Source organism: Nyctereutes procyonoides, unplaced genomic scaffold, assembly GCF_905146905.1.
Source record: "Nyctereutes procyonoides isolate TBG_1078 unplaced genomic scaffold, NYPRO_anot_genome, whole genome shotgun sequence".
Lineage (NCBI taxonomy): Eukaryota > Metazoa > Chordata > Mammalia > Carnivora > Canidae > Nyctereutes > Nyctereutes procyonoides.
The window spans coordinates 12956531-12978312 of record NW_026575146.1 but is presented as its reverse complement, the minus strand read 5'-3'; the positions used below and the strand labels follow the sequence as shown (position 1 = coordinate 12978312).

General features: G+C 41.6%; 1 protein-coding gene across 1 annotated transcript in view; it reads right to left on the bottom strand.

Moving 5' to 3' along the window:
• ARID1B (AT-rich interaction domain 1B) overlaps positions 1 to 21782 on the bottom strand; it is a 434326-nt gene that overhangs the window by 66122 nt on the left and 346422 nt on the right. Inside the window, 1 exon segment of the mRNA XM_055311882.1 lies at positions 8356 to 8535. Coding sequence (XP_055167857.1) covers positions 8356 to 8535 — 180 coding nt within the window.

Sequence of the window (21782 nt, the reverse complement as noted above, 5' to 3'; positions counted from 1 at the left end):
GTTTGTGGGATAAATATGCATTTACTTTGTTGCTTAGTTAATAGTGTTTGCCACTTTTTATCACTGTTTACTACATAATATGATTTTAGGCCATGTTTATACAGATAGAATTTATATACAATACCAATCCTGTAAGTCCTATGACCACCACAACATGGGATATTTCTTATCATGACAAAAAAAAAATTGCTATTCTGTAGTCAATCTTTCCCTCACCCGTGGGAACCACTGATCTGATTTCTCTCCCTACAGTTTTGCCTTCTCCCCAATGTCATATACAATCATACAGTATGTAATCTTCTGTGTTTGGCTTCTTTCCCTTAGCATCACACTTCTCAAATTCATCCACATTATTGAACACATCAGTGGCTTGTTCCCTTTTGTTGCTGAGTGGCATTCAATTCTGTGGATACTTGAGTTGTCTCCAGTTTTTAGCAATTACAAATAAAGATGCTAACATTTGCACACAGGTCCTTGTGGACATAGGTTTCCCTTCTCTTGGCAGAGCCCTAGGAATGAGAGGGTCACGTTGTAGGGTACATGCAGGTTTGACTTTATAAGTAACTCTACCAAAAAATGTATGAGTTCTAACTGCTCTACATCCTTGATATTATCAATTAAAAAAAAATTTAGCCATTCCAGTAGGTGTGTAGTGGATACCACTGTGGCTTTAATTTTCATTTCCCTAATGAAGAATGGTTTTGAGCATTTTTCACATATTTATTTGCTGGTTACCATATTTCAGTAAGATCTTTTCTACATTAAAAAAATTATATTTCAACCCCAACTTCTTCCAACTCCAGCTCTCTACACAGGCTGGTAACACAATGTTGCTCTTTTAGATACTACTTTGGAGAGAAAATGATTGAGTAGATATGAAGACCATGAACGTAGTTTCAAAATGAAAACTGACTTACCTCCAGTTGCATTAAATCCTACTATTTGTGGAAATGCAAATAATTTGTTTTTGGAATTGATATTTATGGCACCATCTTTTCCCTAGATCAGCATGCATTTTAAAAAGTCTTCACAAGGTAAGAGAAATAACCATATTGTGCAAAACTTGGAATAGAGGAGGAAAGACCTACTCTCTTATGGTATGACTTCAGTGTCTCACTTTTGGTAGTTTTTTCCAGATGTTACATAAATGGACCCCTTTAAAAATTTAATTATACAATAATGCAAGCTCAGTGCAGAGAATACAGAAACACAGAGAAAAATAGATAAAAACGATCCTTCGTTTCGCCTCCCTGAGATAATTCTTGAGCACTGAGTCATTAACCCCACACCCGTGAAGCATCAAGGCAGGGTTAAAAAGGTACCAGTGTCTCTGGAACTATGCATCTTCATCTCTCTCAGAAATCGTTCTTAAGGGCCTCTTACCTAGCTCTGTACTAACAGCTGGGGATTCAGCAGTGAACAAAGGCAGAGTTTGCATTCTGGTGCCAAGAGACAGGCAAAGAAATAAGTCTGGATGATGTCATGTGGTGTGAAGTACCCTGAAGGAACATAGAGGGAGATTTATACAGAGTGGCAAGGGGAGGCATCCCTTGAAGGTGACTGAGGAGAATCACTCCAGGGAAGGGAGCTGTGTGCATGTTGGTGGCCTCTCAGGAAGAAGCATCTCTTCAGAGAAACAGTCATCTCTGGGACCAACATCATACAGGCCCAGGGGACATAAGGGCACTGTCAGACGCCAGCATCAGACTCCAGGGCAGTGAGTGCAGAAGAGCACAGGCCCCCAGGGAACAGGGGTATAATGGTCTGCTATGTGTGACCTTTAGAAAGCCACCTGTCACTCCCATGTTCACTTTCCTCATCTGTAAAAAGGCTATAATACAAGATTATCTGTTTCATGTGGCTGCTGTGGGGAAAAAAATAATAACTGTAACTGTTGTTGGACCCTGACAATCAATACAGAAGCTTTCAAGGAAGAGAGAGAAACTATTCCAATATTAATAACTTCTTATTCACTGAAATTATCTTTTGCTATATCGCATCTTAGGTCTAATTTTACTTTCAGCATGCAAAGAGATTCAAATTTATTTCTCAAACCGAGTAGAAGAAAAAGTAAGTCCTGGCATTAAAAACTGTAAAAAGATATTAACTCAATAGAAAAATTCAGTCTAAAATAGTAAAATCTCTATGCTAAGAAATGGAAGTGTCTGAGTCACCACTGTCACATGTGGCATGAGCACCTCGGTCTTCCTGGGTTCCAGAGATGCCGTGACTGGTGCCCGCCTGCACGGGAACAGCACTGCTTGGAGGGAGAGCTCTTACCTGCTTCCCCCACCCATCTGCCACTCCACCCATCTGTTGCTTGTCATTCAATAAGGCTCTTCCATTCCAAACATTTGAAAAAATGGTAGAGCTAGGAGCCCTCGGAAAAGGCACCTTGCTAAGATGTAAAGCTGAATGTCCACATCCTGGTATTTCTTGCTGTCCACGTCTCTCCTGACCAAGACCTGTGGTAGAGAACAGCCCTTGATGGTGGATGATGTGGCAGGATGGGCTTCTTCAGTGAGGGGAGGGAACAGCCACACTCTTGAATACTGTTGATTTTAATTAGTGAGGTAAAAGAGGGTGGCACTAGTCAAAATTAAAGCCACTTTATGGCTTTTTTTCCCTTTTTACAATTTTCATTTGATTTATACTTTACTCCTTCCTAAATTCCTAGGTTTTGATAAAAATTGTGGTTATCGGTGTTACGAAAAATTCATGGTGAAATCTTACAATGTGAAAGCTAAATTTGAGCATCAAAAGAAGACTGCATTAACAATCCTTCACTGTAAAATGACCTACTTCAATTTCTGTTTTTTCCCCAATGTTAGTGAGATAGAAATTTGGAATATTTCTTTAACAACAGAACCATTTAGAATGTGGAATTGACACTTGCCTAGTACTGCTGATTTAACCATAAAATAGGAGGCTTAAATATGTCATGTGTATCACAACCAGTTTCAAGGAGAAAAAAGGAGTTAATGAACAGGGAGTGAGTGACCTGCATAGAAACCAGCCTTTGGAAAGCCAAAGAACAGGGTGTTGTTAGTCTGCAGCACTGTCCAGGGGAAACATGAATCCGTGTGGCAGGTGCATTTCACCTCTGAGAAGAGAGGCTGAATTTAGTTTAATTCCACAATAAGATGGAGCTTCTGGACTTATAACAGTAGAGGCTGAAATCCTGGGTCATGGTGACACCAAGGATGTCATAGTCCTATAACGTATTCTCAAGCATTTATTGGTCCACCATCTGCTGACATTTATGCATTGTTCCTCTTCAACCAAAACAGTTGTAAGGTTTACTAATGTGTGATTCACTATTTTGGAACTGCACATTTCAACTAGCTATGATTTGGAGTCTCCTGAATTCACTGAGAAACATATTTTAATGAAGGGAGAAGGAATATTTCAGATGGCATCTATTTTAGAAAAAAAACAAACCTTTAAATTCTGGAAAAAATACCTTTTATTAAGTAATTTAGAAATAAAAGTCTCAGGGCGCCTGGGTGGCTCAGTCGGTTAAGCATCCAACTCTTGGTTTTGGCTCAGGTCCCGATCTCAGGGTCATGGGTGGAGCCTCGCAGTGGGCTCAATGCCCAGCATGGAGTCTACTAGAGATCCCCCCCAACCCCGCTCGTCCTCCTCAAGCTTGTACACACATGCACCTGTGTCTGCACGTGCTCTCTAAAATAAAGAAATCTTAGAAAAGAAATAAAAGTCTCATCAGACTTAACTTATTTAAAAGTTCCCTGCTTCCAAAGGCACATGCTATACAAATTAAGGCATAAATCCAAGGCCACATCAGTACATAACCTGTGTGGCTATATGTGGTGGGCCAGACACTCTCATATAAGTGAGTGATAACTGAGGGGAATCTAAACTCAGAATTATTTAGTTGCCCAAGATAATACCGCTTATTTATAGGAAAGTTAAGACTAGATGCCCATTTTCTGCAATCGGTGACAAATGTGCAAAAAATATTTGTGGTCAGTGTGGTAGACAGTGTTCCAGAGAACACAAAACCAAGACAGTTTTTGTTCTTAAGAAATATAAAGGCTATAAAGGTGAAATTTGTTTCAGCTCTCTTCCCCTTGAATCTATTAATAATTAAGATGTCAATTACATAACTCCTCTCTATTTATTAAAGCAAGTCTCTATGGTCCTGCTTGCAAACCCTTTGTAAGGGGAGTTACTGTATGCACTTGCTTGAAGGTAGAAAAGTACTATTTCATAAAATATACTGCAATTAAACATTTTCATACATTTAGATTGGATTCATTCCATTTGCATATTTAATAATTCAGATTTCACGGTATTAATATACATTTCTAAAAATTTCCTTCTTAACTTCATAGAAAGTTTTTTTTCATCTCTAGTATCTTTGATGTATTTCTAAGCCCATATTCCCAAAATGTTCCTTGTTCCTCGAAGGCAAGTAGTTTGTCTTTTGTTTCCCCAGTGGCTCACTGAGTGAATGAACCAGCAAGGAGAGGGTATATCAGAGGCAAGGGAAACAACACACCAGTGACTATATGAATGGCTTCTCAAGTCTCCCTTGGTTTGAACCCTGGCTCTGCCACTTCCTAGCTTTGGGATCATGGGTCTGTTACTTAACCTCCCCATTTGCAAAATGGGGATTACGTCACAGCTTCCCATTAATTAAGAAAATGGGCGAGTCTGCCTAAATTTGAGTCTGGGCATGATCAGTGTGTATCCTGGTGAAGCTGTTTACCTACTTTGCGCTTCAGTTTTTTCATCTGCCAAGTGGAATAACAAGGATACCTATGACAAAGAATGTTGTGAGCATTAAATGAGTCGGTCTATGGGAAAACATCAGGGGTGCCTGGCTGGCTCACCTGGCTGAGCACCCAACTCTTGATTTCGGCACATGTCATGACCTCAGGATCAAAAGATGGAGCCCATGGAGCCATTGGGCTCCATGTTCAGTGGGGAGTCTGCTTGGGATTTTCCCTCTGCTCGTTCCCCTGCTGTCAATCTCCTCCTCTCCCCCTCTCAAAATAAGTAAATAAATAAAATCTATTAAAGAACCAAAGCAAAGCAACAACAAAAAAACCCACTTCAAACAGGACCCAGGCAGGATACGGTAATAAATGTTGGTTGTTATCTCTAATAACAATTTTGGAGAAGCCGTTCCTGACAGTAAAAAGGCTTAAAAAAAAGATTGTAAGATATCTTCCTCTGAGATCTCTTAAAAACAAAACTAACCCAGAAGAAAGCCATCTAGTTAGGAACAGAAATGGAAGATGAGACTAATGGCCTCTGTGGGTCACACACAAGGGATTCTTTACAGAGTTAAAAACATGCAACAAGAAAATATAAGCTTAATGTTTTACTACTAATCTGAGTAGTTAATTAAGGAGGGAAAAAAATACTTCATTTGTGTGGTGTCTAAAAGGATCAACGAGAGAAGTGTAAAAGTAAGGACGTTTGTTGAATTGAACAATATATGTCACAAACGTTCGTTTCCTGTCATTTAGTGTTTGCTGAGGGAGAATACAAGAAAGGCAAACAATCTGGAGTTGAACACAGAGTACCAGGATGCTGATTTTAAGCACATGGCATTCGGAGCCAGTAAAGGGAGCCAGGAGGATACACCCCTCAGAGTGGGGATTTGGGAGAGGCCACTGGGGCGAAGGAGAGTCGGCAGGCAGACAGGACAGATGTGCAGGCACTTGTTTCAAAGTTAAAAAGTCCTGAGTATGGAAATTATCCCCCTTATCCTAAATGTTTTCTAGTATCAACCTAAACTCAGTATTTATGCCTTAAAATAAATCCCTTCTTGACTATATAACCAAAATGTTATGTAGCAGATCCAGTGGGCTGCACTGACATAAAAGGCTCTGGAGTTGAAGCAAGATTTAGATTCACAGAACATTAGAACTGGAAGCCAATTCCAAAGTAACGTGAGCTAATTTTCTCATTTTCTAGAGGAAAAATAATTCTCAAAGAGTAAGCAATTTTCCAAGGACACAGAGCAATTTGGATGAGAACCCTCACAGTTTCCGTGCTCTCAAATTATGAATCTTAATGTTCGATTATTCTGGAAAACCGAGGGTTTTATTCAGAGAAGAAATCCATTCTATAGAAATGGCCTTTTCTGCTATTAACAGTGCAAGCATTTTCTCAGCTGTTCACAAAAGACTCAACAGAGAGCCAAGGTTCTATCTTCCCTTATTATGAGGACAGCAGAGGATGAGGCTGCAAGAGTGAATTACTTAAGAGAAGACAGACCAATTTTGAAGATTACATGAAGCCCTTTTGAGTTTCAGTGGTTAAGTCCCAGACCTTTAGCCACTCCCAGTTCTGAGAACAAAAGGCTTTGACCTGGTCTCCAGTTACTTTCTGAGTCTAAGACCACATTTTCTGTGTCTATCACAACGTATAAACTCACAAGAGGCAAAGAAACCCAGTTTTGAAGATACCCGCTGAGTGGACACAGTCGCCAGTCAGGCTCTTCTGTGTCAGAACTGTCCTACTCAGCTCAGTGACAACCTTCTCCATGTCACAGCTTCCTGGGGCTGATGGGGAACAGGGCAGACTGGTATTGTCCGGTGGGACCCAAATTCCCAAGGTATACTGAAATCAGTATCACGGAAAACCATCAATGACACGGTGTAAAGAGAATCAAGCAGAACATGAAGTCTATATCCATCTGACTACAAGCACATATGGTAGACAAAGGCAGGATGAGGCCAAGTAAAAAGTTCTATTTTGAGGGGCACCTGGGTGGCTCCGTGGCTGAACATCTGCCTTTGGCTCAGGTTCCTGAGGGGTCCTGGGATCGAGTCCCAAATCGGGCTCCCTGCAGGGAGCCTGCTTCTCCCTCTGCCTATGTCTCTGCCTCTCTGTCTCTCATGAATAGATAAATAAAACCTTAAAAAAAAAAGTTTTGTTTTGGGCATCCTAATATAGTTTTCCTAACAACAGAAATGGTTGGGATATAAAATAACAAAGCAATGCAAGGCAAGGAAACATTATAGTGGGAATATTGAAGGTGCTTATAATCTTCCAGAAAGAGATCTTCAAAAAGAAGACAAATACACTAAAAATTCCATTTTCAAACTGTTAAGTCCTATAAACAGAAAGAAAAGCTCTTCTGAGGAACACTAGGTGAAAAGCCAAGAAGGTGCCAAGGCCTTCTAAGAGGATCATCTAGCCTTGTGAGGCACCTGCTCCGTGGCTGGAGATGCTAAGCGAACCTTAACAAAGTGCAACGGTTTGCTAAACACACACAGAAGTCTTCAGAAAATAAGACCACTTTATTTCACAGGAGGAGACCTGACTTTGTTGCTGTTTTACTACAATTTCCTAGTGGGCATTCATCATCTTGATTTGGAATATTCCTGATATTTTTGAGGAAACTCTGGGAATTGCGCCAGATTATCTCATTCTCTCTAAATTACCCATTAATGTCTAATTTAAATAAACAAAACATAAAGAAGGTGCGAAATTCAAATGCCTTACTGCCAAGAGTGACTTAGAGAAAAATATATCAGGTTAAAAACCTTGATAAAAGGATTCTCCATGTACATGACAAAACATACATCAATTTCTAGGAAGGCAGAACATAAACACTGCATTTTGGGCAGGGTTCCATTATTTTTCGATTCTTGTCTTACCCTCCTTTTTATTTTTTAAGATATTATTTTTACGTAATCTCTATACCCAATATGGGGCTTGAACTCACAACCCCGAGATCAAGAGTAGCACACACTCCACCGACTCAGCCAGCCAGGCGCCCCCATTAGCTTCCTTTTTTGAAAGACGTGTCCATTTTAGGCTTTGTTCTGTTTTCGAAGAGTAAGACTGGCACTGTTTGAGAAAATGAGAACTGCTATTCACTGGACACAAAATTTTGGAGACAAACTGGGAGCAGACATAATGGGACAACACCCTTTTGAGTGGTGAGTACACCTTTGCAAAGATAATTACTGAGAGGCAGAGGATACAATCAGAATTCGACGTAAGGAAACCCAAGTTTTTAAAATCAGAAACCTTTTGAGGACAAGACCCGTGTCTATTTCTCAACAAGAATTTCAAACTACATCACAGAAACGGAGATTTATTTACTCCTTTACTAGTAACACCCATATCAAGAACATTCATCATAGTATCTGATGCATGAGCGCTTAATGCTTAATGAATACTCACTATAATTATTCTTCCCATCACTATGGGCAGCTGAGGGACTGTGGGTTTGCATTAACTTCACAAATCTTAAAGGTAACAAATAATGGAATCTTAAAAGGTGGTTATAATATTAAGTACTTGAAGGACTAACATATTAACAAAACTTCTATGACCTACTGCAATGCATTTTTGAGAAATGTTTACCTTGTGGTCCATACTGGCTCATCTGTGGACCATAAGTCCCACTTGAGTTACTCTGCTGAAAGCTACTGATTCCAGGATGCATCTGGCCTCCAGGAGAAGGATGAGGCGACATGGATGGTCCTGTCTGTTGAGGTCCATACTGAGACATCTGAGGGTTTCTTTGTGTGCCTGCCATAAAACCTAGGTGGGAAATAAATGGAAATATATAAGTGCAGGTGACAAAAAGGACATGGAATTGTGTGGAAGGTGGATGTGGAGAAAACTGGCACTATGAGACTCCCCTAAAGAAACATCTAAAGGTGTCTCAATCCCACAGCCGGGGATCTGTGTGTGTGTGTGTGTGGGGGGGGTACTTTGGGCTTCCCACAGTCCTAATTCTGAAAGCCCATTAGATTTCCAGGAACCCAGGGGATCGTGGGCTTGAACTAGAGAAAGGAGAAGAGAGAGAGAGAAGAGGAGAGCAAGCCTAGCCTCTCTTGGTGATGAGGCCCCTACAAAAAGCAACAGAAACAATCAGGAACCCCTTCCACTGCAAGCCTTCCATTCCTGCCAGGTCGGACATGTTGCAGGTACCCTCTCAGAGCCCCTGCCCCCGATTTCTGGGATGCACATCTTGGGCCACCCAAACATCCACCCCTCTTCTCAAGGTGAGGCCAGTACCCTGCCCTCCCCTGTATGGAACCATTCTGAGCAACAATCATTCACCTTGAAACCTAGAGTGCTTATGAACCCTGACTTGTACCACCCCTTACGGGTACACTGTGAACAATGGGTGGATTTGAAGCAGATTCTACTATTCCAAAATAGAATTCTGACTTCCTCCCACAAACCTACCATGCCCGGGTCTCCCCGTCTCTACCACTGGCATCGGTACTCACCCAGATGCTCCTGCCAGGAACCCCCGACTCCCTCCCCTTGCTTCCTAGGTGTGTGCCCATCTTGTTGCCCATGCTTCTGAAGTGTCTCCTGGGCTGCTCTTCTGCTTTACTTCCACTTCTGCACAAGCCTGGCCTGCTACCATCTTCTTCCCCTCTCACCCAGGGCTCTACAGCAATCTCAGACTCAACTACCACCCACCTCCACTTTGCTTTCGCATTGCTTTCACAAAGCTCCCAGAATCATCTTTCAGGAATATAAAAGGAAATCAGAGCATATCTTTCCTGCATGAAACCCCTCAAGGCTTCTCAGTGAGCCTGGGAACCAAATGCAAACCTCTGACCACACCCTGTGGCTTCTTCTGTGGTCAAGTGCGGCCATTCTCACTCTAACCCCATGTCCTATGGCTCCCGGCAGGCAACGTTAACCAAACACTATTCCCTCCTGCTCCTGCCCCAGAGAATGCTCTTCCACCGGCTGGTTTTTTCTCATCTCTAAGTCCCCTGCCCAGGCTGCCTCCCTGTGGTGACACTGCTTGGTCGTTTCTCATTTGTGTCTTCAGGGCGCTTCTCATAACCTGTAATCATTTTGCTGTATTTTGGACTCACTAGCTTTCCTCTCGCCACTAAAACAGCTCCATGAGGGCAAGGATCATGCCTGTCTCACTGTTGCATCCCAAAGTGGCAGCCGAGTGTCTGGCACATGGTAGGTAACTATTTATTGAGTGAATGTTAAACTCCTCATGCACTCAACAGACCATGATGCACAGTAAAGTAGGTGCTTAGCAGGTAGCTGTCCAAATGGATAAAGAAAATACATCTTTAAATGATGCAGGACCATCATGTCAGGGTGCATCCACATCAGGAGTTCGGGCAAATATAAGCTAAGTATGTAGGATGAGATGTGGAAGACTCATGTAGACAAAGTACCCCAAATCAAGACCTGTATCTTAAAAAAAGCTAACACCATCAAACTAGCATACTGATGAAGGGCAGTTTTAACAGCAGCTCGGAGAACCCAGGAGTTTGGGCTGGTGAGAGTTCTGACGTCTCAGGTGAGGGTTCCGGTAGGCTGCAGAGTGCAGAGGGGCTGGTTTATTCCGAGAACCTAAGGCAGTAGCAGCTAGAGAGTCTACTGAGGCAGCTAGAGGGAAGATGATGCCCACAGATCCAAAGCCAGCTTCAACTTAAGAGGGATAAATGAGGTCGGCCATTTATAAAAGCCATGGTTAATATTTCAGTTAGGAAAAAAAGTGATCTTTCAATACTGCTTCTGTCTAAAGAGATAGACATAAAATAAAAGTAAGTAGAGTTGTTCCTTATTATCCTATTCCATTTATCTATAAAGATAAGTCTTATGAAATTGGGCTCAACTGGCAGCTCCCAGATATAAATCATCATAGAAAATGTTTGCTTTTTCAAATCTGAAAACAAACAGAAATCAGAGCACTAAAATTACTATAAATGATTGCATCTTAAGATGTTTCATGAAATATTTATCTAAGCTTTACTATAGAATTCTCAAGAGTTTCATATAGAGTCCTGTTTAATAAAAAATGTGTTTAAATTCCATACAGCTTGTGTGGGTTTGTCTTTCGTTCTTTAGAGTAACTTCTGTCTTCTTCATTAGTTAAAAAAAATAACACAGGTCCTTTTTTTGGGGCATTAAATTTCACTTCAATCATGAAAGTGTCCATGCTGAAGGATTTAGAACCTCTGATAATACAATACATCCTCGGGTTATTGCTGCCTCTGGTACACTTAATAGGCTTAAGGTTTGTTCAAATGAGTTCTAAGAATTCTTACCTAGGCAAGTTATTTATTTCTGACTATTTAGTCAGTCCTTAAAAATATATATGCCATGCTCCAGTTGAATTATCTCACTCATCACTGGCATTCTGCAGAAAATCAAGTTTGTGAAAAGATTCCAAAAGAGGTGGAATAACAAAGCAAATTCAAATGGAATGTGTCACAGCACCAAATTCCACAACTCAGAGACAAGGTTCTATGGGGTATGCAATCCACCCTCCTTCCACAGAAATTAAAATTGGAAAGCTATTTTTTTTTCTGTGTAAACTTTGCAATAGCACCACTTTACAAGAGCTTCCTGAAGTCCTGTTTTATACTTTTGGCGAAACTCATCTCTTTGCATGTATTCCCCAAGACAATGAAAGGGGAAGGTGACGTCACTTGTCTGACTCCCTTTCTGAGCGCAAATCATCTACTGGCACCTACAAAGCCTGGACTATGGTCTCATTTGCTTCACTAGCTCAGCTTCTACTTGGGAAGATAGATATGTACCTAAACATATGACAGCGTGTACTGATTGAACTAGCTGCATGACCTTTAGGCAAATCATATTTTATCTGAGCCTCGGTTTCCACATCTTAAAATGAAGACAAGGTTGTGCTGGAATAACACGCAAAAGTGTTTGGTATGCTAAAATCTGAGACAGGAAAGAGATGTGATGAAGTACCACGGATATCTTTTAACTCCTGAATACCTCACATATTCAGATGTCCTTTTTAGCTAGAACGAGGAAGCTAGTTTTTATACATTTGTTTTTTCTTTAAACACTGGAATCCATGTTACTCAAGGACTTGGGTAACTGTCTCCAAATTCAAATACGATACAGAAGTTTAAGAATGTATACAGTTGTCTCCCTCTACCTGTGGGGGGACAGACCAAGACTCCCAGTGGATGCCTGAAGCTATGGATAGTACAGAACCCTATGTATATGAGGCTTTTTCCTATGCAAACACACCTATGACAACATTTAATTCGTAAATTGGGCACAGTAAGAGATTAACAGCAGTAACTAATATAAAATAGAACAATTATATAACAAAATATTGTAATAAAATTTATGATTGTGGTCTCTTAACATCCTGTACCGTACTTATTCACCCTTCTTCTTGTAATGATGTGAAATGATAAAATGCCTTCATGATGAGATGAGGCTATGAGGGGTATGACATAGGTGTTGTGATGGAGCGTTAGACTACTACTGACCACCTGATCATGTCAGGAGGAGGATCATCTGTTTCTGGAGTGTGGCTGACTGTAGGGACTGGGAAATAAAACCACAGATGGAGGGGTGGGGGGAACTACTGTATCCCTCTCTCTTACCACTGAGCTCCCCTGGCCAAGTGCAATGGTTTTTAATGTATCCTTTCAGAGGTATTTTAAAATTTGTGTTTGATTCTGTATTTCTTTTATCAAGAGTACAGTGTGCTAAACACTTTGTTTAGTAGCTGTTTTTAATTCCTTTTCTAGAACCAATGATAACATTTGCTCACCTTTCTGTTAGCCACTCTATGTCCTGACTACAAAGTATTTCGTCTTGCATAGAGCTCCTATTAGGAAACAGTGATACAGCTCACTGAAGCTCTGGTATATGCAATCCGGGGGAAATGTGGTCCTTTCCTGAGATCAACAGTAGCACAGACCTCAGGCTGTCTTAGCAGGAAAGCAATATAATCTGACTTGCATTCCTAAAAGCTGATTCTGTTATAACCTGCAGCATGATGAAAGGACTGCAAGAGAGTAAGGCTAAAAGCTCAAACACCAGCGAGGAGGCAGGTAAAGTGATCTGTGATATATAATCACAATTGAACGCCAGCTGTAATCCAACCAAAAAAGGCTTCCATTATGGATAGAACTGTATTTTCTAAAGATTATTGAATATTACCATCGTCTAAACAAGTGGATGAAAAACTGGAAGACAAAAGTTAGCTATAAAAGTAAGTACTTCTACTTTTCACTCTAAAGATAGAAACTCTGCATGTCTCTTATTTGTTCCCTCATCTGTAAAACAGGGACAATGGCATTTACTTCACAGAGATACTGTGGGGATTAAATGAGATAATACACATAAAAAACTTATAGCAGGTGCCTGGAATAATGGGCTTTTGATAATTATTAGCTGGTACTATTATTATACATTCACAGAAAAGCGAGAGGCAGATGTGTGGCAGCAAGAGTAGGGGAGCCCGGCAGTTAGTCCTGGCTCTGTGTCTGCTGTGCACAGTACCGCAGCCAACATCACCCTTCCGGCTTCAGTTGCTTCACCTGTCAAATGGAAGGACGAGGAAGCACAGTATTCACAGGGACACCTCCAGCTCTAGTTCTCAATTCTGGCTTCAGCACTTTTTTACCTAGGAAAAAATCTAATCAAGCTTATAATTTCCATGTATATTTATTTGGGGTATTTCTTGCTTTGTTTTGATTTTAACCTTTATTTGGAAAGAAATAAATGTTAAAATGTTTCCAAAAAATCAAATTTCAACCAAGAATTTTCTACCTATTTATGGTGACATATTTATTTGATTGTATTTTGCTTCTTTTAGAAAGTTATTATAAAACGACAGCTTGCGACATAGTTTGTGAATAGAAAAACTGACAGCTGAGAGAATAAAGCTGCTTTTAAAAAAAGGTGTGAAGTTCTGCTGGTTACAAGCCATCTGAATTTAGAAAACCAAACTTTCTAGTAAGGAAAATTTAGAAAGTATAAAATTTGTTTCCTAAGTATTATGAAAGTATATTTTATTACTAGATGTATTATGGAATTCTATGCCTCAAATTAAGTAATGTGAGGAAATTCAAACTTTGGGGGGAAAGTACTAAATGAGATAATTACATTATACAAAGTACTTACTGAAAAATCACAGAAACTGTATGAAAACACAACATAGATTTCATCCATACCATAAATCCATAGGTTTGCATAAATGAATTTACTATTTGAGTTCTTCATTACATGTGTATACACTCACACACACTTGTACTATCATGTTCCAAATGAAAAGAAGTGTACTTCTGATTTGAAAAATCAATTGCCCTTTAGAAAGAGAGAGAGAGAGCGAGAGAGAAAGCTATACTCTCAGAGAAAAGGTAATGCAGTGTAATAGGAAACACATTTCATCTGTTTGGAGTCAGGAGACTGGGTGAGGGGCTGCCTCTATGACCCACCATGTGATGGGCTCTCTTGTGTGTGTAACAGCACTTCCTGCCCTGGCTTACAAGATCATTCTGAGAGTCAAATAGGGAAAACATATGCAGAAGTGCTCTTCTAAACTGAAAACCACCATGAAAATGTGAGGCAAAGGCATGACTATCGCTTTTGCAGTGAGGCCATGAGCCCTTCCTTCACCATGTGAGCTATGACCTCAGTGATCATGCTGGTAACTCAACCATGATAGTCTGACACTCGCCTTCTCCCAGTGAGCTCCAATTTTCTCTGGCACTCACAGAAGGTGGTGAGGAGGAGAGAACACTGGAAAAAAGGACACAGTACAATCCTTGTCCTGGAAGAACTTACGATTTGTTGGGGAGCAAATAAACCTACCAGCAAGGAATGATGATCAAGGGAGCTTATGAAGCCACTGAGCCAGGTGCCAGGCAGCATGGAAGGCATGGGGTATATGGTAGCAGGGACACAGGACCCTCATGGGGCCCACATGCACGCGGGGCGGGGGGGGGGGGGGACAGGCAATACATGCCCTGGCATACAAACAGAAGAAAACAGGAGTTCAGGTGCCAGGAGGGTAGAAGAGGAGGACCCAATTCAGACCGAGGACCACCTGATGACCAGCTGATTACGAAATACGTGTGACCAGCAAAGCAGAGGTCACAACACGTCCTTAGAAGCTATGGTTGCTGCTTTTGGTTGAATCTGACAAGTATGGGGGCACCTTCAGCTGGTCAGCTCTTTACTTGGTTAAACATTTTGCTTCCTTCTCCAAGTCCTCCCCTGTCTGGCTCCTAAGTGCCCGCAAGCAACAGCACGCAGCAAGGGCAACACTGCTCTCCTAACATCCTGCCCCCTTGCCCAGAGACACCTGTGTCCCTGCCTGTCCTCCTGCATTTTCCTCATCTCAGCAGAGTGAGATCTTTTACTCACATGCATGCTCAGAATCCCACTCTGAATCCTATCCTTCCTCATCTCTCTAGGGACAGGTCCATTGTGTTTACTGAAAGACTAGCTCGTAACTCTTGATTGCTGAACAGAATGAAGTCCAAACTTAGTCCAGGTCTTTCCAAATTTGGCCTGACCCATTTCTCCAGCTCCATCACGGAGCCCCCACTTGGAGAAAATCAGACACTTTTCTCCTCTTAGGTACTGGTAGGTACTGGGTTGCTTTAGACTGGCAAGTCTTGGCATGTTCATTCACTTAATAAATATTTATGGACTACCTCTCGTGTTCCAGACAATGTGCCACTCACTGTCAATAATAGTTGACATTTAAAGAACATACATTACATGCTAATAGCTTTGTTTTTCATTAGCTCATTTAAGCTGCAAAACAACTATGAAGATATGGAGGCTCACAAAGTAGTAAAACATTTTTAATCACAATCCATACTGAAGAAATATATGTTATACCACAATCCAACATGTGTATGTGAGCATATGTTTATATACTCACAGGCAGTTTCATGTCTATACTGCCTCACCAAACAATTTCCACCCTTATTGTGTGAAATGCAGTCTGATATTAAAAATTCTTTTTTCAGGGGTCCTTAGGTGGCTCAACCATTGAGCCTGCCTTTGGCTCAGGTCGTGATCCGAGGGTCCTGGGATTGAGTTCTGCATCAGGCTCCCCATAGGGAGCCTGCTTCTTCCTATGCCTCTGCCTCTCTTGTGTGTCTCTCATGAATAAATAAATAAAATCTTAAAAAAAATTTTTTTTTTCAAATAACAAAGCCTCATGAATGGGAGGCAGAGTGTGAAAACAAAATCCTAGATTGTGTTCTCTACTGAGTATGCTGCTTTCAGTGTGCCCACGAAGCCATTTGTCTCCACATAACCTACGGACCCCCACCCTTCTTGCCCCCTCCTTGGCACTCCTTGGCCTTCCCAAGAGCAGGCACTTGCATAGCTCGGAAAGCACCATGCACGTCAGTGGGCACAGAGCAGTTAGCACACCACCACCATTACCAGCTGGTGTGCCCGTTTCTGCCCCAAACCGGGGTGCCGCGGCTTGCAAAGTCTCTCCGCATCTGTCTCCTTGGAACCACACAAGGGGCCGGGCACAGAACTGGATCCGAATGTAGGTTTTTAATGAATAAGAAAACATGTTCGTTTAGAGTCCGTTTACTTTACAAAAAAACCTTAATAAATGTGGTGGGCTGGCTCCTCAATTCATAGTGTATTTGGAGAACTGTTTCCAGGGAAAGGAAGACAGTTTTTCAAGGAGGGAACAGCTGATGGCTAAAAGCCCAACAAGTAGAAAGCATGGTTGTTTCTGTCCCCTTTATCAATGCTTGCCAAATGTAGCCACTTTGTCCATCTCCGCTGTCACCGCAAAATCAAACTATGGCGTCGACACTTACAGTTAGGGGACTCTAGGCCAGTTAGGTAAGAGTTAAGCCTGTTTCCTTTTCTGCGACATTTGGATGACAAGTGAGCCTACATCCTAAGATTAAATGAGAAAATGTTATGAGCAACACGCAGCTCAGTGCCGGCACACAGAGCAGAGGTTCAATAAGTGATAGCTGTTATTATTCATATTATTTTTAAGACAACCCACCATTTATTTCCTGTCTGAATGACTCCAAGTTTCCAAACTAGCTTCCCTTTGCCAGGCTCCTCTACAAACCATACATCACAGTGAAGCCAAAAAGTGCCGCAAGTCCTTGGACCGTGGTGAATTCACTGAGGTGACAAATGTCATACCCAGTGAGCCTCCTGGCAAACATCCTGATGCCCTTCCCCAGGTAGCACACACTGTGTTGTCATGCTGGGCCTGCCTTGCTCTACACCTCCTCCAACAGAGCCAGTTATAGCTGATAGGTAGCTTTCCTCACCCAGTTGACTATCCAGAAAGCACTGCCCTTTTCCAGAGCGCTAGTTCCAGAAATAATTGGCTGGCCATGTTATTTGGCTCAGGAAAGTGAAGCTTGTCAGTTTCAGGCCACTCAACCAGGATCTACAGTACTGATGAGCTCTGAGCAGCATTGATTCCGCGTACATCCTTCCTGATTTGGCAGATTCCCCAGAGTCTGCCCACTGAAACGAGAGAGAGACACAGAGAGACAGAGAAATACTAGGATTCCTGTCAAGTGAATTCCTGAATTGACTCTCAAGGTAAAGGGCAGGAATCTTGACTTTTGTTGACCTCTGGTTTATAAGCACCTATGACCAGTGCCTCGCTTAATAAACATTTATGCAATGGATGAATAACCCATTAGGTTTTGCACAGGGGATATGGGATAAGGGGGTTGGTTAAAGAAGACAATGATCTTTCTACTTACAAGGAAGAACACCTAAGACTTTGGGCCAGAAGGGAGTCCTCCTTGCTCTTTGGCTCAGGCCCTGCCATGGAGCCCTGGAGCTCACATGAGAAAACTCTGATCTTAGCCAGGCTTGTTTCTATCACCTAGTAACATGCTAATAACTCACCCTAACATTTATTCTAAAGGCATATTTTGTTTATTTAATTCCAATTTGATAATTTTTTGAATGCTATATTCTATGTATCCAATCAATAGCCAAAGATGGGAAGGAAGGGAGGATTGTCAGAATATTACCTGGAATCAATCAGTCTCCACATTAAGGATTGTTTTCTTTAGAGTCATTCTTCTACAAATATTTATATTAGTATCAATGGAAAATTCCAAGGCAAACAATCCATTCTTATTACATGGCAGTGTTAAGTAATGTTAAGTCTAGGAAAAATGATCCTGGTCTTTATAATAGAGACCAATATTAGAGACTAAGAGACACATTTTTCCTTTCTCAATTAAAAAAAAAAATCCCCTCATTGCTATCTTAGAAAATTGGTCTAATAGAGAATTAGCATTTATAAAATGTTTCTTTATATTATTATTAGATTAAATGAGTTTTTCGGACCTTTCAAATATTTTTTTCAGCACTGTACTATTTGTGGTTTATTAAGTGGATATTTTTCCTTCTTTTAGAAAAAATGTTACATAATTCTCTTACTTGGAAAAAAGAAATTTTTTTAGGAAAGGTCCAGTGTTACTATCTAAACCTTAGGATATCAAAAAAAAGTTAAACTGATTTACGCAACCATTATAAATAAATTGCATTTTCCATATAAGAGACAAAATGAATACAGGATATTTATTATGCAGTAGGAATGAGGAAAAACTCTTCATTGGACAAGACGGGGATATCTTTAGAAGGACTTCAAAAACTCTCAAAAATAGAATGAAATTATATTTAATATAAAAAGTAAAGTGGCCAGAAGGCATATCTGGGGAAGACGATAGGGAGGAAAATAGAGTGGGAAGCTTCATGGATCCAAACATGCAATGGCAGGTTGTCCTAGCTCTGGAACAGTCACTGATGAGTAAAGGGCCAACTCATGGAAATGCATACCTAAGCTGAAGGGTGTACAAAACGATTTAGAAACAAAGTCAAGGAAATAGTAGGGCAAAAATGGGAAATTTCAGGATATTAAATTGGAAGGCATTTTGACATGGATCTAAACCTCCACATGTACATCCTTTCCCTCTTCAGGCAGCACAACAAATTCAATAGCATTAAGTATGAGACTTTACATCCTGCTGGAAAACACAGAGTCAGGGGATCCCTGAGTGGCTCAGTGGTTTAGTGCCTGCCTTCAGTCCAGGGCGTGGTCCTGGAGTCCCAGGATCGAGTCCCACATCAGGCTCCCTGCATGGAGCCTGCTTCTCCCTCTGCCTGTGTCTTTGCCTCTCTCTCTCTGTGTGTGTGTCTCTCATGAATAAATAAAATCTTAAAAAAAAAAAAAAAAGGAAACACAGGGTCAAACATAAAGCCCAAACCAAGGTTCATCCTACCCATGAAAGAGAAAACGGTAAAGAAAGAGCAAGAGTGCCCAGGCAAATGCAGGAAAGCAAGAGAACAGAGACACAATTTTACAAAAATGTGATTTCTTCATCAGAGGTGCCTCTTCAACTGGCAGAAAGCTCCGGCACTGTCAGGACACCAGGAAAACACCCAAGGTTCTATGAGCCACCAAAAAGCAAAGCACGTTTTTCCTCTGGCACATGGACAATTTGTTTTCACGTTGGCATCTGTTAAAAATTCACAGAGCTGCCTTGTTTCTTCAAGCCAGTTCAATAAAAGATGTTTCCCCACATGTGTGAAATAATGGTCACACGCTGTACCACCTTAGCAGAGTCTTCCGACTATAAAGACAGAGTGATTTCTCATCGCAAATAGGTGTCAGATTCCCATTTGGGGAGAAAAATAGATTTTAAAGAATATTCTTGTTACATTTTAATATCTCCAGTGTTTATTTGCCTGCTTGCTTCTCTTCACAACATGAACTGCTTTGGGGAAGACAGAAACTAATGACCCGTTCAAGGCTGTAACCCAGGCCTCCTGGTGCTTTCCCAGCTGTGCGATCAGGTTAACTGGCAGAGCTGCTCCCGCTTCCTTCCCTGCTACTGTGGCGCCCTATATTCAGAGGCACAGACTTGAGCATCCAAGTTCTCCCCATCCACCCCCACAGAACCCTCTCAGCTACTGACATCTATCACTGGGCAAATTAGGGTCTGGGGAAGGATCAGACTGATTGCCCAGATGGTAGATGGGGCAAAATATCCAGCCTTTCCTTACACAAATCTTTTGAGTGTTAGCTACAAAAGTCAGCTTTGATGCAGAAAGCAAAGACAATTTTATGTGTGTTACTATGTGCTGGAAGAAGCAAAGAGGGACAGAGGGAGAGGGAGAGAGAGAATCTTAAGCAGGCTCCATGCCCACGGCAGAGCCCAATCTCAGGACCCTGAGATTATGACCTCAACCAACTGAGCCACCCAGGTGCCCTGGGCTTCCCAACTTATAACCTTCAGACACAAGGTTGCATTTGATCCATGCAACAAATCCAAGGGGCACTGATCCTCACTTTACCTATGAGGAAGCAGAGATTTAATTGTCCAAGGTCACAAAACTAGCTGGTGATAAAGCCTGCACCTAAACCCAGGTTTTTGGTTCTAAACTCCCTGAAGATTAAAATGAGAAAAAGCATGTATTACATGAACACTGCAATTAGGAGACTGAACAAGGCCATGTAGTCCTCACAGTCACAGAGCTCTGTTCCCAATAATCCCGGCAATGGGTCCTGAGCACTGCCAGGTGCACTGGGAAGGTGCCTGGCTGGAGGGTAATCCTTCATTTGTTCATGCAGCAAATATGGACTCGAAGACCTACCAGGTGCCAGGCTATAGAGGGCCTGAAGGATCAGGAAAGATGGGCAAGGAGGCTCCATATCAGGGTGGGGTTGGAGCTGAGGTGTGGGTGGCAAAAAATGATGGAAAGAAAAGTTTATGTAAAGATCCTAGAGGAGGTTCGGTTGTCTGGAGATGAGAGGCAGCAAGGTGATGAGAGGTAAGGTCAGAAAGGGAGGTTGGCATGGGATAAGGAAGAGCCTCGGAACCAAATAGCCCAGTGCAGCCTTCCTCCAAGGCAAAGAGGAGCTCCTGAGCTGCAGGGAATCACATAATCTAACTAGCCTCCTGGAAAGACCAGTCTACATTCGGCATGGAAAGAGGACTGGAAGGGAACAGAGCCGAAACTGGAAGAGTAGCTGGGAGGCTGCTGAATGTTCCTGGGGGCCTGGAGTAGGGCGGTGCCAGGAGAGCAGCAAGAGGAAGGCATAGGACACACTGTGGGGGTAGAGTCCAGTGGGTAGAGTCCCAGTGTGGGGCAGATGGGAGAGTCAAGGATGCCTTGTAGCTTTATGGCTTGGGAAACCAGGTGGACAGGGGTCTTTCCCTGAGGTACAGATCCATAAGGCACAGGAGAAAAACGTTATTATAAATAAGTGCATGTAACACACAATGTGGAATTTACCTAAAATCCAGATGTTCTCAAGTACTTTCAGGGAAGAATAATGAGCCAATTACAAATGAGGTTTAACTATTAAAAGCAAGCTTTAATCGGCAATTCAAAGAAATTATTGCATATAGCAAGAGTGACAAAACTATGCATCTTTTAAAATATTCTAAAATTTAGACTGATGATTCCTCAGTGAATATAATCGACTTTTATTGTATGTGATATTTGTTTCCCCAGATTTTTGGTGAACACATCTCTAGATAGCGGACTTAAGAGGAATGGAACAATAACCTTGATACAAGTCCTATGCTGTTATTTCCTTCACTAGGCTAGCTTTGGCTGGGTCCACCATCCAGCCCAGAGGCAGAGCTTGCAGGCTGAGGAAATTACAAACAGCTTCCTGGATACTCTCTCTTGTATATGACCTCCCATTTGACTTTATTTTCATCTGTTGCAGATTATAAAAAAGGGGCCCTCAATTAAGAGCTGAGGCTGAATTAATTGCATCTGGGGGTGGGGGCAGCCGCTCACTAATGCTTTAACAGGTTGATAGCTAGACTTACACAGCAATATATTTGGAAAGTGATAAATTTTCTCTTTTTGATAATAGCCTCCTGCTGAAAAGCAGCACCGTTCTATGTTTGGCATGCTCACAAATGGTAAGAACACCTTTATATACAAGAGTAATTAGAAAGGTCGAGTAAGAATATTTTCTGACAACCAACATACCCTATGAAAACATTTCAGAATGTGCAGATTTG